Here is a 27126-nt window from a genome sequence, read left to right on the forward strand (position 1 = left end):
TTCAAACGCATGCGTAAAAAAGCAACTCATTTGGAAACACAGCGTCCACATTGTCATCTGACGTAACTATTGTCAAGTGCACGTGTAAATTATGACTCGTACAACATGATTAAAAATTATTTCACATAAAATTGAAAAATAAAACGCTTTTTATGTGTATTGAAGCAATTATAAGCTTGTTCAAAATTATTTGATTTTATTAATTATCAATCAAAATTTCGAATTATGAACAATGTTTCGTTCCTTGCGAGTTGCATCTTTTTAAAAATGTTGACAAACAATGTGATATAGCGTTAACATCAAATATTTTTAGAGATGATACAATGCCTAATTTATTATTTATTGAAGAGTATTAATGTAAGTGAGTAATTAAAACAGTTATTAGGAAAATTACTATATACTGGCAATAATGTGGGTATTTGGTTATGGTTCACTCGTATGGAAAGCGGATTTTCCATATGAGAAGACCCTGGTTGGTCACATCAAAGGATACGTTAGGAGATTTTATCAGAAAAGTACAGATCACAGAGGAATACCCAGTAGAGTATGTATTTCATTATTTTTCTCTTAAATCTGTAGTTTATAAATATTGTATTTTTTAGCCTGGTCGTGTTGTCACATTGCTTTCTTCTGAGAATTCTGACGACGAAGTGTGGGGTATCGCTTATAAAATATCATCTCACGATATAAATAAAGTTGTGAAACACTTAGACTACAGAGAAAGAGGTGGTTATGAAAGAAAATGTGTTCTCTTTTATCCGTCTTACTCGATAGAAAATATTGGATCGCATCTATTAGCAAATAGTGCTTCCCAGGACAATCTTGAAAACGCAAAATTGTTGCCAACAACTGTGAATGACATGCCATTTTACATTACAATTTACATAGGTGGGGAAGATAATCCAAATTATGCAGGTGTAGAAGACATATCTACAATAGCAAAACAAATACTTGTATCTCATGGTCCTAGTGGAGCTAATACAGAATATTTGTATAAATTAGCCTCTGCAATGCGAATAATTGCACCAGGTGTATACGACAACCATTTATTTACCTTGGAATCAGCTGTAAAAGCATTAGAAGAGGAACAGAAAACAAACATGAAATTGGATCAAAATTTATGTAAGAATAAAGATAGATAAGGCATCTTTGTATTTGATATACAACAAAATAGACAAGTTATTTGGAATATTTATACAGCTAGATGTAAAGGAGAGATTTTTACAGTACGAAATGTGATACTTGTACTAATGTAATTTAAACGAAAATATTTAAAAGTAACGGTTTCTTTTAAATATTTTTTAATTTATGTACAAAAATAAATGTATATAAACTAATATCCAAACAAATGTATCTATTCATAATTTAGGTATCTTTATTTAATATTAGAATCTGAATTTATATATTATAACATTTTCACTGTGAACCGACCAATGATCCTTTGTGACAAATTACGTGTACTATACGTATATAATATAATTGACTGAAGTTAGTTTACGAACTATATTTAGATTTAAACGATCGTATTTGTATTAACGAGAACACATCGTAATTCGGTCTCGACTGTAGAAAATCATCAGTCTTACATAACTTCCATATCCGAAGCTTAAAATCCCTGTAATATTAATAAAATTGAAAATATTACAACCAGCGCATTGATATCGATACCTATGCCTTCTGTTAAATTTAAGGTTATCAAATCATACTTTAATTCACGTAATTAAGTGCGTGAGATTAAGCGCAAAATTATTCAAATGTTATGTTTGAAAAGATAGAAATAATGCATAACAACGATAAATTGATACATTTTCTTTGAAGTGTTTACATTCACGAAGGGACTACTTTGTTACGCACGAGCGTGCGTTGACGCGTAATGATCAGCTGAACGTACCGAAGTCCGCCATTTCTTATTGTTAGAACAACTGTCAAACCAAGTGGTTCGTACGCGGCCCTGTTTCCTATCTATACTGACGAATACGATAAAAAAAGCCAAGATTGGGTGATCCATTGACGTGAAAGCGTTTCGGACGCGTCCGGGTAAATGTTTTATTAGAATTTTATTATAGTTTAGTGCCTGTTTACCGAGTACGTTCGAACTTGGAATGTCTAACTGATACAAAATGGTGGTAAAACGCAATTCTTTGCTAGTTGACATAATATTGTTTATTAACACAAATTTCAACGTTGCAAGATAAATTTAAATTACGTTTATCTTCGTTTCATTAATACTGTAGTATATTTAACAAATGTTGTTGCTTTTATCCTAATCTACATTTTGTATGGAACGAACAATTGCCGTGAAACTTGCGTCATTCTTTTCCTTTGTAAACAATAACACGATAATATACAAGATGAGATACTATTTTCCATTATAATCTTATTCAAGTCATGCATTTACATTGAATGCAACGCTTACGATTGTTAACCAGGCTAACGTAAGATGTAATGGGGATTTAAACAAACAAAAGTGAAGTTCATTCGGCATAAAAATAGATTAAAATTGATGAATCATCCTTCTGAAATCGTATCGAAAGAAAGTTGAAATTGTATACAATTTTTCTTGTAATAGTAAGCACGTATACGAAATATTGATATTTATCGTGTATACCAAATGAATTTTTACAAAAGTATAATTTGTTGATAAAAGATTTTACGGTACAATAACTCCCAACTCTTCGCTGAGTTCGTGTGAATTCGTACGCGGTCGGAGTTCGAGTATTGTTCATCTGTGACGATTTACGAAGTAGACGCGATCTACAATCCACGGTATCAGTATTTATACGGGTACACTGGAGTATGCGTTTAGAGTGTATTTTGTTCTTCGCGAGAGCTTATTTCTCTTACGTAAAGAAAAAAAGTGTATACAGTTTTTCAAAGGTTCAACGGTCGTACAATAGAGTATCACTTGGAATAAGTTGTACGTATATACATACGCGAATTTACGATTTCACGTGAGTAAATCGTGTTTCAAATATTTCCCGCCAATAATTATCTTGAAAAAATTAGAATATAAACAGATCGCATAGTTTCGCTTATGTGTCGGTGTGTTTTTACTTTTATACACCTAATATAGTAGGATACAAATAAGTTTAATCGTACAACTAATCTTTTCAATATTGCACAACAAATTATTATTTACAATTTAATATTGTAGTTTTTCATAGATTTCGTACCATTTTGATATTTTCATAATCTATAATAGTATTTATATTCGATACGAGTAATATTTATATCACAAGGAAGAATATACATAAGAAGTTATTCCATATTTTGCATACTTCATTTCCGTAATTGTCATAATATGTATATTACAAACGAAAATTTAAAATTTGTAATCATATATCATGAATTTTCGATCTGATGAAGTAGTTGTTGATTGTTGAAAAATATTAAAATTATATCGTACGCGCGTAAATGAGACGAAAAATGTTGATATGAACATCTTGATAGTTTTTTTTTTATGTCAATTTGCTACTTCAAAGTAATGTTACGAAGGGAAAAAATTAAAACGTCGAAAGTTCCGGAAATTATTTTGAATGAATCATTTTTCTAGTACATTCTTTGAAACTTCTGGTGTCCATGATCATTATGGCATGATGCCTGCTGATACCCGTTTGACGGCGCGTGCATGATAACACGTGCGCAATAATCAGCAAGAATCAGTAGCAATCAGAAGATTCTAATTAAAATATAGAACAATAAATGTTGTTTATAGCGAATTTTTTACGTTTTAATATTTATAAAAAAAATGTAGTTTCTTGTGCTACCATCATAAAGTAGTCTGGTAAACAATATTCTATTAATCATAAACATAGAATAATATTATTTAGAATGAGATTGATTTATATAATTATGTTAATGACAATATTATTTTATTTTTATAGATACAAGGCTAGCCAGCTGCGCCATTCTTGTTGTGTGACACCCATATCACCAACCATACTACACATCTTCTGTGTTACATTATCATTTCATCGTTGCTGTAGTTAGTTGCTTGTCACACATTGCAGGAATGGACACATCGGGCTTGCCTGTACCGGATGCAATCCACCCATTACTCGAACAACTGCAAGAAGCTTTGGTTCTTGAAGTAAAATATCAACCTAACCTTCAATTACCTAGTATATCACAAGTAAGTATATAAATTGGATTGTATACTATATATCACATTGAAATGTACAAATAACATGTAGATATTTATAGGTGTTTATCTCACATACAAAATATCTCTCAATTTTTCAGAATGATGAAATAACAATCGGAGCTCGAGATGGATCAGCTCACGTTTTAAGATGTTTGAAAGTATGGTATGATTTACCATCAGATGTGTTTTTTATTGCCATCAATTTAATGGACCGTTTTTTAACAAAAATGAAAGCAAGACCAAAACATATGGCTTGTATCAGTGTATCCGCTTTTCATATTGCTGCTGTCCAGTTAGCACAGTCCTTGGATGCTGATCACTTAGTCTCTATTTCACAGTGCAAGTGCACAGGTGGTGATCTTAAACGTATGTCAGAAGTAATACAGAACAAATTAGAATGGGCACCTGGCACTCAACCTGTTACATCTTTGACTTTTCTTCGATTATTCAATGCAATGTTTCATGCAGTTGCATCTCAACTAGGATTGGGAGACATATATAACGGCATTGTTACGGTGAGAAAATTTCATTCGCTATATAGACATAGGTATTATTGAATAAGTTTGAATAATAATATGTATGATTACAGGAATCCGAGCTTTTTCTTAGGTTAGAAATGGTTGCTTGTGATGGAAATTGTGCAAGTTTAAGGCCATCGGAAGTGGCACTCGTTCTACTTTGCACATACTTAGATAGTGCAGTTAATCGGCTGGATACTAATGTAGATTCTACCATATCTACAACCGCTATTCCTAGTTCCTCTATCATCAATACATCTGTAGCACCAAGACCACAGATGCTAAGCCTGTTAGAATTTGCTGTGGAACTTCAGAAAATATGTAAGGTAATATTAGAATGATCCGATAATCGTCAAGTATTTACATTACGCTATTAAAACCACAGTAATATTTATTTTATACGTTTGTTTTATAGATTCCAGATACAAGTTTTTTCTCTGCACATGATGCTGTAGGTGCTATATTGAGCAAATACAATGCTCAAGAGCAAACTCCTCATAAACAAAGACTGATATGGAGATTGTCCTCTCGTACGGCGCGCCTTTTACGTCCGACTGATAAATTCATTTCTGTATTACCTGTTATCGCCGAACATGCTCCAGTTCCTTCGCCAAGTAAAATTAGGTATATTTTTGTCATAATCTGTTATATCTATTTATACACAATTTTTTAACTGCTTAAGAATTATTTTTTTTTTTACCTTTACTATTAAATATGTACCTTCTTTGTTTATAGAAAAAATCGTAAATTTGGTCGACGTCATGGGAACAAGAGACGTTAAGTGGCAGTATCGAGGCCTTAAAGTACGTTACTATTATAATAATTACAAATACAAATACGACTAACGAATAGGACGGAATGTGTTGGAACTAATTACTGTGTTATTTATCAGCTGCTGGATCCAGAAGTTCAATGTTTATCCGTCATATGGAGCAAGAACAGAAGTTTGACTTTAGTTTGAGGTTCGAAGTTTAAATAGAAAGTACAAATTTCGATGTATTTACGTCGTACGGAGAACTGTCTGATATCTCTTTTGTAGCACTTACATTTCATTGCATTATTCTAAATTCGTAAATGAAATCTATTCTATATATATATATGTATATGTATATACATATGTATATAATATATATATGTATATGTATATACATATATGTATAATATATATATGTATATATGTATATTAGATCTGTTAAAATAAACTTTTTTTTCTTAATTGTATCATACATTTTATAAGAAGAGACAAAGATTTCCGTTAATAAAGTTAATATTTTATAATCATTGCTATTATGCATAGTACACGAGTGATGTGAAAAAAGAAACGGAAAGAGATTGAAACAGCAAATCGTATTTTAGTAATATTAAATATGTGATACAGTGTCCATTATAATTCGTATGTTATATGGATAGAACATCACTATACGTACATTCGTACGTTCGAGAAACATGTTACAAATGTGAGGAAATTGACTATTACGCAAGTATAAATAAAAAATTTAAAATTATTTAAAAAATAAATTATAAAAATTAATAAAGCTTATTAGGATTATTAAAATGTTCAATCTTAATTCTTAAAATTTACCAACATTGAAATTACTGTTTAATGTTTTGTCGAGAAACAGTATTTAAATTATATATTGTTCAAGAAAGGAACATGGATGAATGTGAATAAGTTAGTTTCTATCGATGTTTTTATGGTATGTTAATCAAGTAAATGATGCAACGCATTTATATTGAACAATCTAAACTGATTAACCTTTTGCACTTTAATTGTGATTTTTTATAAAAAAAAATATATTTTCCTCCGATTGGTATTTTCCTAATTTTTTAAATATAGTTAATCCACATTTCATGAAAATTTCGGGACGATAGATAGCATTTGCTAGTAACCTAAATAATATTTGAAGTAATCGGCGAACGAGTTAAACGTATGTAAAGTTTGTATAAAGTTGTTGAGGAAAATTTGAGGAATAAGATGTTTATATGTACGCGCGCGTGTGTATGTATGCGTATGTGATCAATAAATACAATTAAGAGCGCAAAAGGTTAAGAATATAATCATAAATGCTTCAAACCTTCTTAAAAAAACAAAACAAATGTCAGCTGTGAAAGTATGATTATTACACGTAAAGTTAAATTAAGGTATCTAGTATTATGTAATTACTTATAAGAATAACATTTAAAAGCCACAATTTGTGATAGAATTTTTTACTATTGTAGTTTTCAAATGTGGCCATTATTATTACATGCGAATAGTCTAGCGAAATTGTCTAGAGCATTTAAGAATTAAATATTTGTCTATAACTATTTATTATCTATTTCTTCTTATATGTTAGATTTTGTGGTAATCTCATAGTGTTTAAAAACACAAGAAAATGAAACAAAAAATACTCTAATGTAACTATAACTAATTTATGTTGAGTAATAATTTCTAATTGTAAAAAACCGTAACAAAAACGATTGATTGTAAAAATATGAAGGTATTATGTTCTTACTTTATATGTATAAAAAATGCCTAATTTTTAAACCTAGAAGTATTATTGTTGCTTATTACTATAAAGTGATGATTGCCTTGAAAGAAAACTCAGTTTTCAATGTCTCTCTATACTTAACCAATTTATGCTAGTCATAAGTCGTATGCCTTAAATCTTTATTTCACTTTATCTTATAAAAGTATTGTTTAATATTACGTTACTAGAATAAATAGTAAAAAATAATTAAAATTACATATCTTAGGGTAATACTGGAACACCAAACTATCATCCAAAAATATATTTAGGCAGATTATAAGGCAAGAACATTATTGTAAAAAATAGCAAGTAAGAGACATTAATTCTCTTGAAATTTTCTTATTCGTACTTATTAACCAGTATTACATGAAATTCTTAACTTTTCCATAAATTTCATAAAATAAAAAATGTGAAAAGATAAAAATCTGCACGGGACAAAAAATACGGTTAATTTCATTACTTTTTTTATTATATAAACAATTTTTTCACAGAACGAGTTGTATTTATGTGCACAAACAATAAGACATTCGGAAACAGGATGTTGAATGTTCTATGGAACATTTAATCTTGAAATGTAATTATTATGTATATTGATCTCCATTTTCAAATTATACATATATCAAAATAAAATACTACAGTGTTATTTATTTTACACATAACGAATTTTTTACTGTATCAACTGAATATATGATTTCCATAGAACGATATAAAATCAAGGAATAGTTGAATTCTAGTTACACAAATAATATCTATTGTTATCTACATTTAAAAGAAAGGCTAAGTAAGAAATTACTTTTCACTTTTTATTCACACATAAATTACTATTATTTTGAATATGAAAATTGCATTCGTAACATACAGAATTTCTTTATAATAAACATGAAGAAGTATTTACATTGTGAATTATATTGTCGATATATTTGTTCTTTTCTATTTAATATTATTTTACTGTAAATAAATTTTATTTTTATGAATAGGATTATTTCCAAAGAACATTCAACATTTCTTGACTAGAACAGTGTTCTCCAAACTAGTTTTCTAGTTTACCAGTTGGTAGAATAAGACTGAACTGATAAGAGTATGAGTATCGTGTGTTGTGTGCAGTTGGTTGGTGTGTGATGCTCGCTTATTCGCGTCATTTGACGGTATTAAATTGTAGGAAAGGGTTACTTATGTCAACGCCGCAGAGTACGAATATGTCGTCTTTAGTACAAATTGACGGAAGCTTGGGCGAAGGGGTAAGTATTTTCTAAAATAATTTATTATTAACGTTTTCAATGCAAAGTTGTGAGAGTTTATTTATTTAATTGTATAGGGTGGCCAAGTATTGAGGATAGCACTTTCTATCAGTACACTATATAAAATCCCGATTAAAGTTGACAATATACGAGCAGGTCGTCCTAAGCCTGGTCTTGCTGCACAGCATTTAAAAGGTACACTTTTATAATGTAAATAACAGCCATATTTGTAATTGAATTAATTTCTAATCACACTACCGTGTATAGGTGTGGAATTATTGAAAGAAATGTGTAATGCAGAAGTTAAAGGAGCTCATATAGGATCAACATGTTTAGAATTTAAACCAAATCAATTAAATGCTGGTAAAAAACGTACATTCGTTGTAGACACAGGAACTGCTGGTTGCATTTGTTTATTAGCTCAAGTTGGATTGCCCTGTGCTCTTTTTTGTCCAGATATGGATACTATTACATTAATTCTTAAAGGTGGTACAAATGTTCCTATGGGACCACAAATAGAATATCTCACAGAGGTGTTCAAACCATTACTTAACAAATTTGGTGCTGATTTTGACTTCTCATGTGTAACAAGGTATTTATACATATGGTACAATATAAGTAATGTTACCTATGATAATGTTTATCATAATCTATAGATTATATCCTTCAGAGAGTATTAATTTTTTAATAATCAATGAAGGGGTTATTATCCAAAAGGAGGTGGAGAAGTACATTTGTACATAAAACCTGTACATTTTTTGAATGCTGTCACTTTACTTGATCCTGGAATTCCTTGCGATATAACAGGATGGGCAAGTGTTGCAGGTGTTGTGAGAATTGAGGTATGTATGTTTTTTTTTTTATAATACATCTTTAATGTTACATATCAAATTTATTCTAAACAGCAAATTGGTGTTTTTTTTTTTTTTATAGGAAGCACAGAGAATGGCAAATGATGCAAGATCAGTTTTAACAGAAGGCTTAAATAAAAATAATATTTGTATCCCACCTATCAAAATTAAGGCTTATAAAGAACATAGATCTGTGGCCATCGGCAATGGATCTAGCATTAAGTAATACATTTCAGTGTCTCAAGAAAGGTAAATTATATGAATTACGTTTAACGACCAATCATAATCTTTATTAGTATAGCGTGTACTACCGATAACGGATGTGTGTTTGGTGGTTCTGGTTTGGGTTCTGGACGTCGAGAACAAATACCACCAGCTATACAAGCCGCTAACGAAATTTTGGATACAATTTTAGCGGGATCTTGTGTTGACAAATATGCGCAAGATCAGGTATAACTTATCATAAAATAATTATTGATAATTTATGAATTCTATAATAATACTTTTACCGTTTGTGTATTTTAGTTAATAATTTTGATGGCCTTAGCACGAGGTATTTCTAAAATTAAACTTGGAAGCCAAAAACTTACATGTCACACCGAAACTGCTATAAAAGTGACAGAGATGATGCTACACAATCATGATCTTTATTTTAAGTTGCATGAAAGCAAAGATGTTGACAACAGTATCTCTTATACTTTAGAGTGCAAGGGTACTAGTTACCAAATTCAAGGTATAAGATAAATATAATATATAATAAATAATAAATAAAAACGAAATAAATTTAAAACATTAGTTTTTATTTATAAATTGGTACTTAAAAATTATTTTTCCATGTGAAACAGTCATTCTTGTTTTTGCCTAAAAAATGGTTCTATCGTTCGTGAAAATTCCGTTTCAAATGCTTCGTCCGAAAATCGACTTACGGATGCTCTAAAAAACAGTTATTTGATGTTCAAAATATTGTTTGTAAAATATTTGAAAAATGAAAGTATTTTCAATGTGAAATTAAGAGTACCTGGCAGCCATTTGAATAGCATTTTTGTCTTCTGGGTGCATATTTATAATATGCGCTATTATCGTTGCGTATTCTTCAGCTTCTTCAGCTAAAAATCCATTTTGTGATCCAGGCTGTGTCTCTATTATATCAGCTCTGTAATTATTAGCTAATGTATTACAGAAGTTTTATTTGTGTTTAATTGATAACGCGATTATAATAAGACTTTACTTTGGACCACCGGAAGAATGAGCCACTACAATTAATCCTGCTGCCATACATTCAACAACACTGATACCAAAATGCTCGTTCCACATTGTATGTAGTCCTATTGTTGCTCTTTGAAGTTCTGAGATAAGCTCCGAGTATGGTATGTTTAATTTGAATTCCACATTTTCATCTAATGCAAAGTGCTTCGATAAATCCTGCATATCTTTTACGCGTACTTCGTCATCTGCATTTCGACAAGAGCCAACAAGAATTAGTCGAATCTGAAAAGATTATCTAATATAAATCTTTTTATTTAGTATATTAAAATAAACTTTTATAAAACATACTTTCTCCCACGTTTCTTCTTTAACAATCGATCTAAGTTCATACATTATTCTCAACATTAACGGGTGATTTTTTTCTGGCCTAAATTGTGCAACCGATACTATACGAATTTTATCACATTTTTCATCATCGCTGAGAAGTGGTAGTTCCGTTAAGTGCTTCACATCGCACGGCGGATAAATCCTATGAGTTTTTAACGGACACTTCCAAATTGCGTTAATGTGTTCTTCGGTCCACGAGGAATTAACCATTATAATTTCTGCGCAACTGCCAACCCAACCATAGAGCTGAAAAGATTGTTATTAATCATAGCGTTGAACGATAATTATTTGTTAACTTTACTATACTTACAAATGCAAACAATTTATAGTAAACAATTTTGGCTGCCGACAAAAATGGGTTCCTAGCTATAACTCTTCTATTATTATGAGATACGACTCTTCTATAAATGTGTCTGAGCATATCTGTTGAAATTGTGGGATAATGAGTGTATGTTGCTACTCGACACCCACCGATATATCTAAATAATGGATATGTAAAGGCATAACCCATAGTATCAATGTAAATATCTAAAATAACATTTTATAAATACATTTTAAAGATGTATGTTAAATTTAATATGTAAAATATATATAAAAATGACACGAGTTTATACCTGGCACAAGACTGTTTAAAGCTTCTATACCCAACCAAATGGATCCTAAGCTTTGACCCAAAAGTGTAAAATAAGGGTACATAGAAGCTTCCACCCATTTACGTCTATGCAGGTACACAAATTCAATTTTGTGCTGGGTTTTAAAATTAAATACTTTCTCTGTTTTGCTAAGAATCTGTTCTGGGTCGGCATCTAGATCTCCGGTATAAACTACTATGTGTACATTGGAATATCTACAAATAACCATTTGTACTCTTAAAGGTGATAATATATTCTCAATTACTGTTTATTTAAAATCTTCATACCTGGCTTGTATGGCACTAATCACAGCCCAAAGTACTCTTTCGCCACCACCACCTGAATTACAATAAGGATGAAAGATGCCTACAACTATTTCCTTTCTCGATCTTTTTGCTCGTTTTTTAGAATACAGTTTTCTCGATATTATTAATAAAATAGGCAAAACGACTAATATACATAATGCTTCAAAAATAAGTACTACTGCCAACATGTTTAAAAATGAAATTGTATGCACTCTGAAAGAGTAAATGGTTGTTAAATGTATATACATTTTCTACATTAAATTTAATAACATATACGATTTTTAATTGATAAATATAAATCTTACATGAGTGGATTAAAATTCATGTTTCTGTCCTCGGGATGATTCAAAGTTGAAAAAGCTGTCTTTCACATTCGCGTGCTCCTTTTCAAATGTATACTGTAAAATTGTTGTAATTTATAGAAAATTATATCGACGATACAAATAGCACATACTAAACGTTTATTAGGATACAAGTAGCATATAAGTCTTTAATTTATTTACATCGTTTTTGTCACTATTACATCAGCAAAGGTAACAGCTGTGAATTTTTCTGATAAATTGTGTTCATAGCTGGTCCGTTAAAATTTGGTTTATGTTTACTTGGTTTACTGGTGGGAGAGCATAGTAAAAAAGTCACCGATTACTAAGCCGCTCAGTGAGCGGCAGTGGGTTTTAGTAAAGTATTATATAGATAACTATGAACTATTTTCACTACAAACTTGGACGTTTTGCCACCGATGCGCCACTGACGCAAAACTTTGAGGGTTCTGATCCAAGCTTCCTAAAATTAGTTTGCCCTCGACCGTTAGATGGCAAATACGATTTGTTGGTCCATGAAACGGTATATACTATGTACCAGCCTACCACAGTCCACCAGTAATCAGTGATTCAGTTCAGTGTCACATACAGTCACATACTTCACATGCTCACATCACGGATACGTACAGAAATCCATTGTCTTTCTATTGCTTTCGTTGACGTACACGTATTTCGTTGCTTTTCTAGTTCAGCTATTTTTGTTCGATCGCAAAACCTTTATTAAGTTGCGTGAAATTGACCAAATAGTAAGCGTAAGATAACGTTATTGTTGTGTTCATTCGTTTGACAATACCCGGCGAAGTTCTCGAAATAAGACAAGAAGAATCTTTAACCCAAGTTTTGCTTTGAAAAATCACCTCCTTCGATCACGATCTTTGTACATGTATTTGTTGTGTGATTAATTTGGAACAAAGTGAACCTCGATACTTGTTACCGTGATCAGTGAACGCGAAAGTCCTGCGAGTAATGTATCCTCTTTCAGTGTTGCATAGTGTGCACGAAACAGTGAATAGATCGAAACATAAATTCAATTTTTCACTTTGATGTAAACATTTGGCTCGATCTGTAAAATCTACAGGTATGTATTTCCACCCTTGCGTTTTCTCTCTGTCGTAATAATTACACGCATTTTATAGTAACGAGCAATAGCTTTGATTAATAATAAAATTGTTAAACAATTCCCGAATTTTCTTTATTACTTTTACTTTTCATACAACCCAATGTAGCTTCTAAATATTTATAAAAAACAAGGTAGTTAAATATTCTTGCGTTAACAACATATATCTGTCTAATATGGATTATTCTTTAGCAGGGAAAAAATGGACACAATTAATGCAAAGAAACACGTACAAGATGGATCTCAACCAGATAAAGTGATTGCAAGTATGTCGATATCTTTCAAACAGGTTTGATTAAAATCTTATCAAAAGTCATTGTCAGGTATTCAATTTTATTATTTATTTTTCAGGACACACAGATCGAGCAGGAATAGCAAGAGTAGATGCTACATATTCAAAAAATGGGTAAGCAATTTGCATATACTATCTTTATCCACATCAAGATCTATATTTTTTTGTTTATAAATCAAACTTTTTAATTTTGTAACTGATTTTAAACAACGTCTCTAATAACAGGTTACTTATTATTATCGCCTAGTTTTTTTTTCTTTTCTTCCGTCAATTATCCGCAACGGAGGTCGAACAATTTTCCTTCGAAATCGTTGTCTTTAATTGTTGTTATTAACTTATCGACAATTTGAACGCGCTCGAATTCAGTAGAACGCAATCAGTTAGCTTGAAAGTGGAAGAACTCAACAAGCACTTTTCTATTGTTGTAAAATTTATCCGAGCGATTTAACGCGTACCGTGTATGATACTTAAAGATCTACTCGATTTAGCGAATAGTATAAAACTCGATCGAATTACAAAGGTTGATTATCCCGTCGTTGTTTTGAAAATTGTACGGTGATGTTTGAAAGGAAGACAAAGGAGAATAAAGAAACGTTATCAGCCGATCAAATTACAAGAAACACGTTAACTCGGGGCTGAATTATTTTCTAATCAAACGAAGACCGGATCGATTTTCGAAATTTGATCTTCGTCGCTTACTCTCTCGAGTCAAGGGAATCGTACAGAGAACACGCTATATTCGCGTTTACTTCCAGTGGAACCGCGTCTTTGCCGTGCCGTATTCAAGCGAAATCGTGTGTTTTAACGTGGCGTTTTTTAATTATAACTATAACTTCTCCGGTGCGTTTTTCGGTTCGCGATGCAGAAACTTTTGTCTACGTGGAAATATAAGTTACTGAGTTCTTCTCAGAATGTTTGGTAAGTTAGAAAAAGATATACGTTAAAAAAACTCGAGTAACGTAATTCGTAGATAAATAATTAATATAAAAGATTTAAGGGTGATATCATTCGATCGTTCCAGTTAGGAATTTTGAATTTAGCGTAGACGTGGATAGAGTTCCGAGCCGCATATGCTTGGAAATTGCACGGCAGAAAAATCTGGTCGCGATATAATCGGAGCGGGCCTTTCTCTCGCCTACGTGGTACTCGACCAAATCGTGCTCTCGTTCTCAGTTGTATCTCTTCCCATCGAACCGCGCATTTCCGTGTAAGCCTGAACGTGTTTGGTTCGAGAGGAAAGAAATCATCGTTGATTCGCGATTCGGAGTAGTTGTTCGCAGCGACGCCGACGATTCTCTATACGTCGCGTCGCATCGATTGCATGTGCTACAGTGACACTCGAATCGCTCTTCAGGTTCAACAGGCTGTATTTCGCGATATCGCGAAACCATTATCTTTCGTCAAAAGCGAAAAGTCGGAATTACAGAAATAAAGGATAAGAGAAGAAAATGAAATAAACGTACCGAAAGTTCCGAGGAAGGTAGATACGTTTGATATTTCGTGCAGGTACAGATTTGCACGTGACCACTGTGCTTCGTCTGAATTTTCTGTATCGAGTTCTTGGATGGAATCATCGAATCGCTACCGTTCAACGACTGTCGATCAACGTCAATAAAATTCAATTAATCTACGCAGGCCCGCTTTTAACTACGTGCCATTTAATCACGGAAAGTGTCGTAGGTAGAAAGCGTAACATGTTTGTTTCCTTTCTAAATCTTCTTTCTTTCTCGGTTACCTATACGCGAGAGCATTCGAACTAAGCATCCGCGTCGCGTATCTACCTGCATCGTCATCGAGATAACAGAAATATGCAAATAGGATTTTCTTGCTCGATATCTCGTTTGTCGGCGATTTAAAAGGAACAGTTTTGCGAAAGGTATAGGTAGATTGTTTACAAGTTGAAAAAGAGAAGCTATGGTTGGTCCTAGATACACACACAGAGAGAGAGAGAGAGAGAGAGAGAGAGAGAGAGAGAGAGAGAGAGAGAGAGAGCGATAGCGTTCGAACAGGCTTGTTTTGAAATTTTCGAGCGAGTAGTCGAGCCTGCGGAGCGTTAAGCTGGTCGAAGAAGCTGACCCGCTAGAGTGTCGTGAGCAAAAAGATGCGAGCGAGCGCAGAGAGCGTATAGTTCGATAAACGAATAGAAGAGTTATCAGTCGGTCGGTGGTGTATCAAATCGAGTAGACCAGGCAATTGCGCGTTTAGTGTTAGCCACTCTCGCACGGCCGCAGGAATAATCACTTTGCCACTCGGAGGAACCTTGACGCGAACAAGACGAAGGATTCGACGAGCCTCCAAGCTTGCGTCGTCCCGTCGCGATCCTGATGATCTCCTCGATCAACGAAACAACAATTTTTTTCTGATAAAACCTGATCCTACTTTATCACGGCAAGCTCATAGGGATCAACGGTGTTCTACGTCGCGATCAACATCGACGCATTATATAATATACACATACATCTCTCATAGAAATATTTAACCGGAGTCTTTCTCGATAATACGTGACTATCGCCTATTTTTATCGACGGGTCGTGACACTTGTCGATATCTAGGCGATCATCGAGGATTCGTAATCGTTTAACAGCCTCGACATTTTTCCATCGATGCCGTGATCGAATTTTTGGTGCAATCGTGACCGAGCCACGTCGAAAAGGTTTTTCGTTCTCAAAGGACGTTCTTTTTGTTACTCGCAATGGACGAAGATAAGCAGCCTCTAATTGGAAAATCTGACGAGACGGTGAACGTTCTCTGGTAAGCTTCGAGCATCTTTCGTATCGAATTACCGTTCATCGTACGCTATCGTAGTAATTTTATCGTCAACGATATCTTTTCAACCCCCGTTCCACGCGGAACGAGTATTTCACTCGTTGTCTATGTAATCTCGACGCTGACGGTTCAAACGATTGCGCGTCGCTTATCTCTCTCTCGGTGAGACGACGGTGATTGACGATCTCCTCTTGTACTTTGTTATCAGCATTGTTTTTTTCATAATTAGCATTCGAAGAATTTTAAACTCCGGAGAAAAACATTCGTCGTATCTAGCGTTCTTGTTTTCTCTACGAGATATATCAGCTTGTTTTCAGGTGTTTTCAGGAAAAATTGCACTGTTTTAGCATTCAGCTGGTCGAGGAACTGACGTAGGCATCTAGAAACGAACGCGCTTCCACGATTACGCTTCGGTGTTTATCGATGGTGTGGTTTTCAAGCTTAACGTTCACCGATAACGAACAACTGTTTCTCTTTCTTTACGTCAAATTATCGATAAGCGATTGGCACTCGCTCGCGATTAACATATCTGCAGCGAACGTCTCTTGCGGATAATATGTGCGGTTCTCGATTGCGAATTTAAAAGGAAAACTGGAGCGAAATGTTTTGCGATAATCGCGCGCGCGCGCAAAAAAAATAAAAAAAAATAAAAACGAATAATGTTTCGAATAACGCAATTAAGTAGAAGATGCGAATTGTTTAGGGACGACGACGATGACGACGACTACGAAGGCACGACGACGCACACGGTTCGAGTTCCTCGGTCGCAGGAAATTAAAGATTTCTCGAATGCCATCTCCGAGGTGAAAATTAATATCGAAGGAATGAGATGTCAGAGCTGCGTGAAAAACATCGAAGGAACCGTAGGCAGTCGATCAGGGGTTGTAAGCATCGAGGTAGTATTGGAGGAGAAAATTGCTTCCATCGAGTACGAAGTGAACCAAGTTACACCCAACGAATTGGTCGAAGCTATAGAGGACATGGGGTTCGTAGCTTCTTTGCACGGGGACGAGAGTAGCTGTGCCAATAATAAACAAAACAGTCCTCCGTTGGAATCCACCCTTAGCACTTGTAGTATACACGTCGATGGAATGACTTGTATGTCTTGCGTGAATACCATTACAGGTGAGAATGAATAAAATCATCGTTAAATCAATAGAATGAAAAACTAAAGTATATTCGATAAAAAAAAAAAAAAATTGCGTGTTTCAGGACTTTTATCGGAGAAGTCGGAAATAAGCGAAGCGAACGTCAGCTTAGAGGACAAGGAAGCCAAAGTTTCGTACAGCAGCAAGGATATAACGGCTGAACAAATAGCCCGGTGCATCGAAGAAATGGGTTTCGATGCATTTGTCAAGGCAGTAAATGGCAAAGTTCTCGTGACAACGACAGACTCGGCGTCGAAAAGTAACGCAACGAACGGACAAGTTCAATTGCAATTGAACGGTGTCGGCGGTGGCGGTGGCGACGATGCGAAAGCTCAGAATCAAGTAGCAAAATGTTTTCTGCATATAACGGTGAGTATATGCATAGTATCCGCGGCCGGAAGCCCCGCGTAGCGTCAACTGTGCGCGTGAAAAAATGCATAACTTTGATTTTTGAAAATGATGTCACGTAATCGATCCACGTTCTCATTTTGACTCTGTACGTTGATCGAAGGGGATGACTTGCGCTTCCTGTGTTACTGCTATAGAAAAGCACTGTAAAAAGTTGTACGGCGTGAATAGTATATTGGTAGCACTGATGGCTGCCAAAGCAGAAGTCACGTTCGATCCAGAGAAAATAAGAGCGGCTGACATTGCCTCTAGTATATCCGAATTGGGCTTCCCTACCACATTGATCGAGGAACCTGGAACCGGGGAAGGAGAGATTGAATTAAAAGTGAGTTGTCCGTCGTACTTTAGCGACGTGGTTTCTAACTATGACTGCTTAGATTACAGGTATGACGTGCGCATCTTGTGTAAATAAAATAGAATCGACCGTAAAGAAACTGCCGGGTGTCCATTTAGCTGCGGTTGCACTAGCAACTCAGCGTGGTAAATTTAAATACGACGTGGAAAAAATTGGCATCAGAGACATCGTAGAAAGTATCAACAAGCTTGGTTTTACAGCGACCTTGTTTAGTAACAGGGATAAAGAAAATCGGGATTATTTGGATCAGAGGTAAGAATAATATTTGAGACGGGATAAAATTATACCAATTACGAAATGAAACTATGCTTTGTTCTGCAGAGAAGAAATAAACAAATGGCGAGCAGCGTTTTTAGTGTCTCTAATCTTTGGCATACCGTGCATGTTAGCCATGACATACTTTATGGTTGTCATGTCCATCGGTGGAAAGTCGCACGAGGACATGTGTTGTGTGATACCTGGTCTTTCTTGGGAGAACTTAATTCTTTTTATCTTTTCCACGCCTGTACAGGTAACTGTGGATAAAATTAATACTCTCCTATGAAAGTAATTGAAAATCAATTATTAATTTGGACGATATTCACAGTTTTTTGGCGGTTGGCATTTTTACGTTCAAGCTTACAAAGCTTTAAAACACGGTACAACCAATATGGATGTTTTAATTTCTATGACCACTACGATATCTTACTTGTATTCGGTAGCCGTGCTTACAGCGGCCATGGTAATGCAAGAGCGCGTTAGTCCTCAGACATTTTTCGACACGCCTCCGATGTTGCTTGTGTTCATCAGTTTGGGGAGGTGGTTGGAGCACGTTGCAAAGGTTGGAATGTTTCGTTGAGAATCGCATTTATAACGTTCCTGGTGGTGGTGTCGCGATAACGAATGAAATAATACGGAACGATTATTGTTTTCAGGGAAAAACGTCGGAAGCGTTGTCAAAGCTGTTGTCGTTAAAGGCAACGGATGCAGTTTTAGTCACCTTAGGTCCAAACAATGAAATATTATCCGAACGTTTAATCAGTATAGACCTGGTACAACGGGGAGATGTATTGAAGGTAGTGCAAGGTACCAAGGTTCCCGTCGACGGCAGAGTTCTCTCGGGACATTCGACTTGCGATGAGAGCCTAATAACTGGAGAAAGTATGCCGGTACCAAAGAAAAAAGGATCGGTCGTGATCGGTGGTTCGATAAATCAAAATGGCCCGCTACTGATTATCGCGACGCATACGGGAGAGCACACGACATTGGCACAAATTGTTCGATTAGTAGAAGAAGCGCAAACGAATAAAGCGCCTATTCAACATTTAGCTGATAAAATAGCGGGTTACTTCATTCCCCTTGTTATAGCAGTTTCTATAGTGACTTTGTTCGTTTGGATACTAGTGGGATATTTAAATATAAATCAATTGCCGATTTCGCACAACGATCAGATTAATACAAATGGCATGAATAGGGAAGAGATCATATTCCAGTACGCTTTTCGAAGCGCTCTCTCCGTATTAGCAATAGCCTGTCCATGTGCGTTGGGATTGGCTACGCCAACCGCTGTCATGGTTGGTACCGGAGTAGGCGCACTAAACGGTATTTTGATAAAAGGTGCCGAACCTCTAGAAAATGCGCATAAAGTTAAATGCGTTGTATTCGACAAGACGGGGACGATAACCCACGGTGTGCCAGTGGTGACAAAAATAGGTCTATTCGTAGATGAAAAAGTCTGCTCGTTAGCAAAATTTTTAGTTATTGTTTGTACAGCCGAAACGAATAGCGAGCATCCAATTGCATCCGGTGAGTTTTAAAAAATGCGTGCGTTAGTCCATTAACGATGTGTTGTGCACAGTTTTTAATAATTTATCGTTTATTTTTTCGTCTTTTTTTTCAAGCAATTGTTCGCTTCGTGAAGGAAACGATCAACTCCGAAGCAACCGGGAAATGTTCTAACTTTCAGGCGGTCGCTGGTTGTGGTCTCAAGTGCAAAGTTTCGCACATCTCGACTACTTTGGCAGATGCTTCGAAATCTGAAAAAATTATCAACTATGTGAATCAGGAAAAAAAATTGCCTTCCGGAACGTATACTTTGAACAACGTGCCGATTGACGTTGTGCCGTTAGGGAGCGCCAGTCAAGAAAGGCAGAATATAAATCTAGAATTATTACTGAGTCCCGATTCTCACGGTGACCAAACTAATACCGACGATGTATACGAAATATGCATCGGTAATAGGGAATGGATGCGAAGAAACGCTGTAACCACATCGCAAGAGGTAGAGGCGAGAATGGCTAGCGAGGAAGATTTAGGTCATACCGCGGTCTTGGCAGCAATAAATAATGTGTTAGTGGCTATGATCAGTGTGGCTGATACAGTCAAGCCGGAAGCCCACCTAGCAATTTATACTTTAAAGAAGATGGGTTTAGAAGTGATTCTTTTGACAGGAGATAATAGAAAGACTGCAGCCTCTATTGCTAGACAGGTAAGCAACTGTTCTAACGTTCTTTGTTGAAAATTAACAAAATAAATACCTTAATTATTATACGAAGATGTTATCGATTTGTGAATTATTGGAATAGGTTGGTATTACCAGAGTGTTCGCGGAGGTATTACCTTCGCACAAAGTGGCCAAAATTCAACGCTTACAAGACCAGGGTTTAAGAGTTGCAATGGTAGGAGATGGTGTCAATGACAGTCCTGCTCTTGCACAGTCGGATGTTGGTATCGCGATCTCTTCTGGTACAGATGTTGCCGTGGAAGCTGCCGATGTAGTTCTCATGCGGGTAAGTTACGAAAAATACCTATGCGCTTCACTCTTTTACAGCAACAATTTGTTTTAGAACGACCTTTTGGATGTGATCGCGTGTCTGGATCTATCTAGAAAAACAGTTCGTCGAATAAGACTGAATTTTTTATTCGCCAGTGTTTATAATCTGCTGGGTATTCCTATCGCCGCTGGAATATTCAGTTCTTTTGGATTCTTTTTACAACCTTGGATGTCATCGGCAGCGATGGCTCTAAGTTCGGTGTCTGTAGTTGGAAGCTCTTTACTATTAAAATTGTAAGAATCAGTGGGAGAATGGGTGGGTCTGGTTTACCAGTTAATGCAGTTAAGAAAAAAGTTACGAGATATTCTGGCATCTTTACAGATACCGTAAACCAACAAAAGCTACTCTAGAAACTCCGGAGTATATAACAGCTATGCACGCTCATTCCACGGCAAGAATGATCGATTTAGACACGATATCCCTTCATCGTGGTCTGGACGATTCTGTAATGCCGATTATGCACAGATCTGCATCAACGTTGTCCAGGTATGCTCAAACGAGTACTATGCTTTCAAAATATGTACGGAATTGTAATAACCCCACTGCTTGATGAAGTCACAATAATATTATTCTTATGGAAAAGCGTTGTTATCTCCTTAATTGTAACATACTAATATTCAGGTGTTAGCTTTATTTGATCTTTCGCGCCTATTCTTTATCATTTATGTTACGATACTGTATAATACTAACAAGAATATTAAAAATTATTAGGTCAACTAACCGAAAATTGTGCATAATACTACTAACTCAGTTGAATAAAATAGACTGTCAATTTAAAACTGATTTTATAAAAAAATATATTTGTGCATATAAAAGTTATAAATATTTCATATCTGATTTTTGCTTCCTTGTAATATAATGTAAAAATGAACAAAAATATTTTTAATCTTAATTGTATTAAATGTAAAATGGATAATGTAATGTCAAAGAAGAAATATTGATTAATGTCAATTACCATCGTATATTTATTTAAATTATTGTACAGAGAAATTTTATAAATAAATACTTGTACTTTTTCAATAGACAAATTATCTGCTAGACATGTGACCCGATCCTGGAGATTTGTTCATCCTTTGGTTTTTGGTTTGTATATATCTTTTTGCACGCTTTTGCAACCTTTATTTTCTCTAATACACATTTATGTTGATTTGCAACTTTTCGAAGATTCGTAGTAATCCAGAAATGTTTCAAGAATCATCGCAATAGTCTTCTTCTCTACACCAGTTTGACAAAATGTCTGCTTCAATTCGCTTCCAATAAATATTATCGATGTATATAGTTGACTGTGACTAATTTGCCTATCGAATTCATGTTAAATACGATATTTAGCAATATATGATAATATCCTGTACTGCTTCTCTTATTTATCTGGTATAAAAGTGTTTGAATTGTTAGATAATGGAATGATTGCTTGTTAACAGTACAGTATGTAGATTTATTACGTTTAATGTAAGAAAACGTGATATAATTGCATAATATTATAGATTAAAAATAAATTCGCTTAACAAGGTAATATATGTATCAATCTATATAGCGATGTTTCAGTATTTCTATAAATAGTTTAACAATTTCTTCGTATTAAAAAATTTAATTACAGGATATTCAGGAGATCTAAAGACGATGTAGAGGGTCGACTTCTCGGTGACGATGTAGACGAAATTGATTTAGTAACGGATTTCTCTGGCTATCGCAAAAACGTAAAGGACCATACAAACATAACTCCTTTATGACTTGTAAGATAATCTTTATTAAAATATTTCGCTCACTTATACATATTCTCCGCCAATGGTATTTGCTGATAATAATGGTATTTCTTATTAATAGATACCTTTCACTAATTTCAAAATTACATACAAATATATTTTATTTTCATCGTATAATTTTCGTAATATTACGAGGAGATCGAAGAAATCATTACAAAAAATAGTTACGGTGCTTTTATTGAATATTCGTAATTTGTAATATTTATCTTTTACATAAATTACATTATTAAATTACTTTTGTATATTTCACCATATGTTTTATACTTATGGCATTTTAAAGTTTATAGGGACCATGTTTTGATTCAAGTACATATAAAAGACTTATTTATATCTCTACAAGATATTTTTGAAATTTACCTAAAGAAAATATATGTACTTGTGCGTGCGTGTGTAGGTATATATATATACTTTGTGCCACGTTTTTAACGTAAAAATGTATGATAATGTATAGTAAATATTTTATATAATATATATGACAACTTTATTGTAAGCAATTAGGTATTACATCCTTATGAAAACTTAAGAAGATAAATATTTGTTACAAAAGTATTAAATTTAGCATAGACTTCATTTACTGATGTTATACAGTACTTTACATATATTAATCAATAATGGTATGAGGTAATAGATATGTATTAGAGTTTAGAAAATTATCTGATATATAGCATGAGTTTGAAGCGTAAGTATTAAAATTTTGTTGAATATTAATGCTACTGTTGCCTGCACTATACATCAAATTTTCATTATCTGTCAAAGGATACACATTTTTATGAATGTGTGAATCAAAAATACTTTGGTCTTTTAAATTATTTTTTGTACCATAGTACAATGACATGTTATTTGTTCCAGAAACACAATCCAAGTGTTCATTTTCCCATGATTGAAAGTTGTTACATTTATTTATTGAGACTGTACTATTGTTATTCCATTCGTTTAAGTAACAATTATTATAAATATTCAAATTCAATAAATTTTGATCTGTCTTTTCATATTGTGCATTAAAAATCAAATCTTTGTTTAAATATTTTAAACTCTGATGTTCTTCCATGTCAGAGATTTTATTATCATTTAAATTTGATTCAGACTGAATTTTGTAATATCCATCAGTTAGTATATTTTCACTATTACATGCGTGTATATTGCAATTTGTTGACATATAATTAAGATTATTGTGCATGCTTAAATTGTTCTCTGTATATGGTGTTTTACCATAAAGATAACTGTTTGCATCAATTACATTATTTGTATTATTCAACAGACTAGTAACTGGTGGTAAATTTGTATTAGTTCTATAATGTCCATCCAATTTATATTTCATGAATAACAGTTTTAATTCTTCTTGTGTAAGCGTTGGACATGTACTAGTTTGTTTTAAAATTTGGTTCAAATGTTCAATTTGATGCTTACATGTATCTTCTTTATTTTTTAAAAGCTTGTTTGAATCAGGTAATTTTTTAGGACTTTTCTGACGTTTTGTTGTATTTTTTTGCTTTATTGTTTGTTTAAAACTTGCCTTTTTATGATGCAGTGATACATTGTATCCTTGTTTTTTTCCCATATTCTGAAAATACATGATTTACATTATAATTTGTCATTGTAATCGGTACATTTATTAATGAAATTTTATTATATGTTATTAATATATCTTACTAAGCTTCTTCTTCTCGTCGTTACATTAGCGTCTTTGTCTATGTTAAGTTGTGCTACTAACTTTGATTCTTTCTTTTTATTCATATTTATACTTAGTAGTGAAAGTATTTAGAAATAATGAATTCTTTATTTTAGACTAACTACCAAAATATCGCAATTTACGAAGAAATTTTACATCGAACAATAAACGAATAAAATACGGAACGTAATACTATGCTTGTGTTAAACAAAAACCTTCGTCTCGAGAAACAACTTATTTTCTGTCATTTCGAATTTTAAGACCACACGAGGTGCACGACTATTCAATAGATAACCATCAGGCTAATATATGTAGGTATCTATGGTTTAAAGAGACCGCTGCGATCCCTTTATTCATTTATAGTGATAAATTATTTGATAAAAATAATTTCTCATGATGTATCGAAAATTATTATTGTTTTTTTTAGATTATTATAAATTCATTGAAATTATGATGTTTTATGCCACGCAGTTAGCTGAATTATACGTTTTCCGTGGAATTAGATCGGCGGATATAAGATCGGCCATCTATTAGTTTTTACTTTTTGATCTATATAGACGTTCGAGAACGAAAAAAAATATGTTCTAGGATTAAACAATTACGCTTTAAATATCGTGTGACGTCTGTAATGTGATCGAAGCTAAACCTTCTATTTATCCGAGATGTTGTGAAGTTTTGAGCAAATTCGGTTATTCGTAAACATTTAAAAAAATGTTTTAACTAAATTTTTAAAAAAGAATCCAGTTTTTTACAGAAGCGTGAAATAAACAAGTAAAAATACATAAACTTGAAAAAAATTCCTCTATTTTGTATAAAGGGTATGATGTGTATCTGCCAATTAGTATAAAACTTGCAATTTCAGTTTCTTTATTTAAAGTAGCAAAATCATTTATATAATACAAAAACTTAATATAAATACAGGATACAAGGAGATTTTATAAAATATTTTAGCTTTATTTGTAACAATTAAGGCACTTCTTTTGCTCTTCGTAATCATACCTGTAATTAAAGAAAAAGAATGAAATCTTGATACTTTCAGATGTAATAAATAATAAATATATATAGTAACTTACACAGGCAAGGAACAGTTTTGACAAAATAACTGCAAACAACTGACACATTCGAACAGACAAGAATTACATAATACTTGATCACAATAAGAACATTTGCAAAATGTGTTTTGATCTATCACCCGGTTGCATTCGCAAAGATCATACTTTGGATGAACATCCTTAAAAAAATATATAAACTAAAACTTCTTATTTTTATAGCATTATGAAGTTTTGATATGAAAAGCAACAAAATAAGCAAATACTTGGAATGGTGCATTTTTATGCATGGTGTTTCAAACAAAGTACATGCTATTATCAAAAAAGTAGACGACTTACTTTTATAACTTTATCCGTTTTCAATAATTCTAAATTACTATTCAGTACCATTTGTTTCGAATTACGTTCCTGTTTGATTCTGCAAGAGGACGATGCCTTTGACGAAAGTATATCGTCAAGATTCATATCCATCGATTCGTTTAACTTACGCGACAGCGATTTGACACCCTCTTTTAATAAATCCATTGTTCTGCCTGTACGAAAAACCAAGTTGCAATACAAAACGTTCGTATCGTTTATTATCATAACCTCTGTACCGTAAACAGTTTTCATTCGTTCTTCTCGGCAAACACCGTTGTCGACTTGTTTTTGACCTACGTGTACCTTTAGTTGAGGGGGTAAATCGTCTTCGAACATGCACGGACGTTTCGGCATTCTTTACAAGTACACTATTTACAAAGCTAACAGCTCGATTTTAAACAAACCTCCAACTTTTCGCGGAATTATCATTCGACGAGTTCAATACGATAACGTACGGTATTCATACGAATACATCAACATGATATATCAACATGGATATACATCATTCGTTGGAAAAAAAAACATCAAAGAAAAATTCATAAAAATGCTACGACATAAAGCCATATACATTGTTTATTTTGAGCTACGCGTTCGTTTACCTAGTAAATAGATTATCAATCCAAAGAATGGTATTTATAGTATTACGTTCAATATATGAATTATATGGGAAAGGTGTTTACATTCCAACCGGATTATTAAGTTTACAAGGAAATTAGTAATATTTGTTTATTATTAATGTTGCATTATTATTACTTTTATACATATTTGATATTGGCCATCAACAAATATGTTACAATTTTTATCTCCCCACTGCCCTCATCTTTATTCGTTTGCTTGAAAACTAACGATATATTTTATAATAATACAGAATAATTCATAGCCATTGCGTGACAGATTTCAATAGTAATCGTTAGTTCGATAACTGTACACTGTATTTGTAGCTTGCTTCACAAGTAAACTATACAAATGGCAATCGAATCATCGAAATAATTTGATAAAGTATAATTAAACGAAATGATCATGACTAGCAGCAATTAGTTGTCAAATATAATATTTATTCGAAGTTATTCGAAAAAAGATTTTTTCTTCAGTTATAGAATGATGCGTTTGAACAAAGATGCTAACATTTATGCTACGCGGATTAGGGTTTACAGGTCCGATTATGCTTTGTTTTTTTTTTCCTCGTAAAAAAATAGATCGATGCAAGTGCATTGAATTCTGCGCGAATCACCACACCCGCCAAAATAATCATCAAACTTTCACGAACGATTTACC

At 33.5% G+C, this 27126-nt stretch overlaps 7 protein-coding genes across 14 annotated transcripts; 4 read left to right on the top strand and 3 right to left on the bottom strand.

The window, feature by feature from the left end:
• Positions 1-71: 71 nt before the first annotated feature.
• LOC128888791 (putative glutathione-specific gamma-glutamylcyclotransferase 2) lies at positions 72-1349 on the top strand. Its single transcript, XM_054145917.1, has 2 exons — positions 72-544; positions 603-1349. Exons 1-2 carry the CDS (start codon positions 410-412, stop codon positions 1140-1142), a joined length of 675 nt encoding a protein of 224 aa, XP_054001892.1. The 5' UTR covers positions 72-409; the 3' UTR covers positions 1143-1349.
• A 554-nt stretch (positions 1350-1903) lies between these two features.
• Positions 1904-7196, top strand: LOC128888789 (cyclin G). Of its 2 annotated transcripts, none has more exons than XM_054145914.1 (7): positions 1904-2037; positions 3885-4132; positions 4243-4659; positions 4734-4988; positions 5078-5286; positions 5398-5465; positions 5555-7196. In XM_054145914.1, the coding sequence occupies exons 2-6, from the start codon at positions 4013-4015 to the stop codon at positions 5441-5443; spliced, it is 1047 nt and encodes a 348-aa protein (XP_054001889.1). In that variant the 5' UTR covers positions 1904-2037; positions 3885-4012; the 3' UTR covers positions 5444-5465; positions 5555-7196. The 2 variants fall into 2 exon arrangements, with proteins under 2 accessions (XP_054001889.1, XP_054001890.1); XM_054145915.1 differs by lacking the exon at positions 1904-2037 and adding an exon at positions 3646-3784.
• An 884-nt stretch (positions 7197-8080) lies between these two features.
• LOC128888788 (RNA 3'-terminal phosphate cyclase) lies at positions 8081-10005 on the top strand. The gene is made up of 7 exons (XM_054145913.1): positions 8081-8410; positions 8488-8605; positions 8678-9002; positions 9111-9252; positions 9344-9483; positions 9558-9711; positions 9787-10005. Exons 1-7 carry the CDS (start codon positions 8291-8293, stop codon positions 10003-10005), a joined length of 1218 nt encoding a protein of 405 aa, XP_054001888.1. The 5' UTR covers positions 8081-8290.
• Positions 10006-10054: 49 nt separating this feature from the next.
• Positions 10055-12451, bottom strand: LOC128888786 (GDP-Man:Man(3)GlcNAc(2)-PP-Dol alpha-1,2-mannosyltransferase). 2 transcript variants are annotated; one of them, XM_054145910.1, is made up of 9 exons: positions 12295-12451; positions 12097-12189; positions 11774-12004; positions 11469-11701; positions 11165-11382; positions 10816-11100; positions 10490-10749; positions 10280-10414; positions 10055-10194 (listed from the first exon to the last, which is right to left on the bottom strand). In XM_054145910.1, exons 2-9 carry the CDS (start codon positions 12114-12116, stop codon positions 10107-10109), a joined length of 1470 nt encoding a protein of 489 aa, XP_054001885.1. In that variant the 5' UTR covers positions 12117-12189; positions 12295-12451; the 3' UTR covers positions 10055-10106. The 2 variants fall into 2 exon arrangements, with proteins under 2 accessions (XP_054001885.1, XP_054001886.1); XM_054145911.1 differs by having other exon boundaries at positions 12097-12436.
• A 216-nt stretch (positions 12452-12667) lies between these two features.
• Positions 12668-23762, top strand: LOC128888781 (copper-transporting ATPase 1). Of its 6 annotated transcripts, none has more exons than XM_054145897.1 (16): positions 12668-13189; positions 13424-13494; positions 13580-13634; positions 16990-17411; positions 17499-17803; positions 17946-18167; positions 18220-18449; positions 18519-18708; positions 18784-19017; positions 19112-19982; positions 20078-20664; positions 20762-20965; positions 21023-21243; positions 21332-21496; positions 22608-22743; positions 23623-23762. In XM_054145897.1, exons 2-15 carry the CDS (start codon positions 13431-13433, stop codon positions 22738-22740), a joined length of 3903 nt encoding a protein of 1300 aa, XP_054001872.1. In that variant the 5' UTR covers positions 12668-13189; positions 13424-13430; the 3' UTR covers positions 22741-22743; positions 23623-23762. The 6 variants fall into 6 exon arrangements, with proteins under 6 accessions (XP_054001872.1, XP_054001871.1, XP_054001875.1 ...); XM_054145896.1 differs by lacking the exon at positions 23623-23762 and adding an exon at positions 22835-23242; XM_054145900.1 differs by lacking the exon at positions 23623-23762 and adding an exon at positions 22034-22093 and having other exon boundaries at positions 22608-22781.
• LOC128888840 (probable cyclin-dependent serine/threonine-protein kinase DDB_G0292550) lies at positions 23517-24521 on the bottom strand. Its single transcript, XM_054146005.1, has 3 exons — positions 24424-24521; positions 23601-24334; positions 23517-23520 (listed from the first exon to the last, which is right to left on the bottom strand). The coding sequence occupies exons 1-3, from the start codon at positions 24505-24507 to the stop codon at positions 23517-23519; spliced, it is 822 nt and encodes a 273-aa protein (XP_054001980.1). The 5' UTR covers positions 24508-24521.
• A 771-nt stretch (positions 24522-25292) lies between these two features.
• Positions 25293-26366, bottom strand: LOC128888794 (apoptosis regulatory protein Siva-like). The gene is made up of 4 exons (XM_054145919.1): positions 26088-26366; positions 25831-26024; positions 25516-25673; positions 25293-25441 (listed from the first exon to the last, which is right to left on the bottom strand). Exons 1-4 carry the CDS (start codon positions 26203-26205, stop codon positions 25396-25398), a joined length of 516 nt encoding a protein of 171 aa, XP_054001894.1. The 5' UTR covers positions 26206-26366; the 3' UTR covers positions 25293-25395.
• Between the last annotated feature and the right edge of the window lie 760 nt (positions 26367-27126).

This window comes from Hylaeus anthracinus, unplaced genomic scaffold, assembly GCF_026225885.1.
Source record: "Hylaeus anthracinus isolate JK02 unplaced genomic scaffold, UHH_iyHylAnth1.0_haploid 11994, whole genome shotgun sequence".
Lineage (NCBI taxonomy): Eukaryota > Metazoa > Arthropoda > Insecta > Hymenoptera > Colletidae > Hylaeus > Hylaeus anthracinus.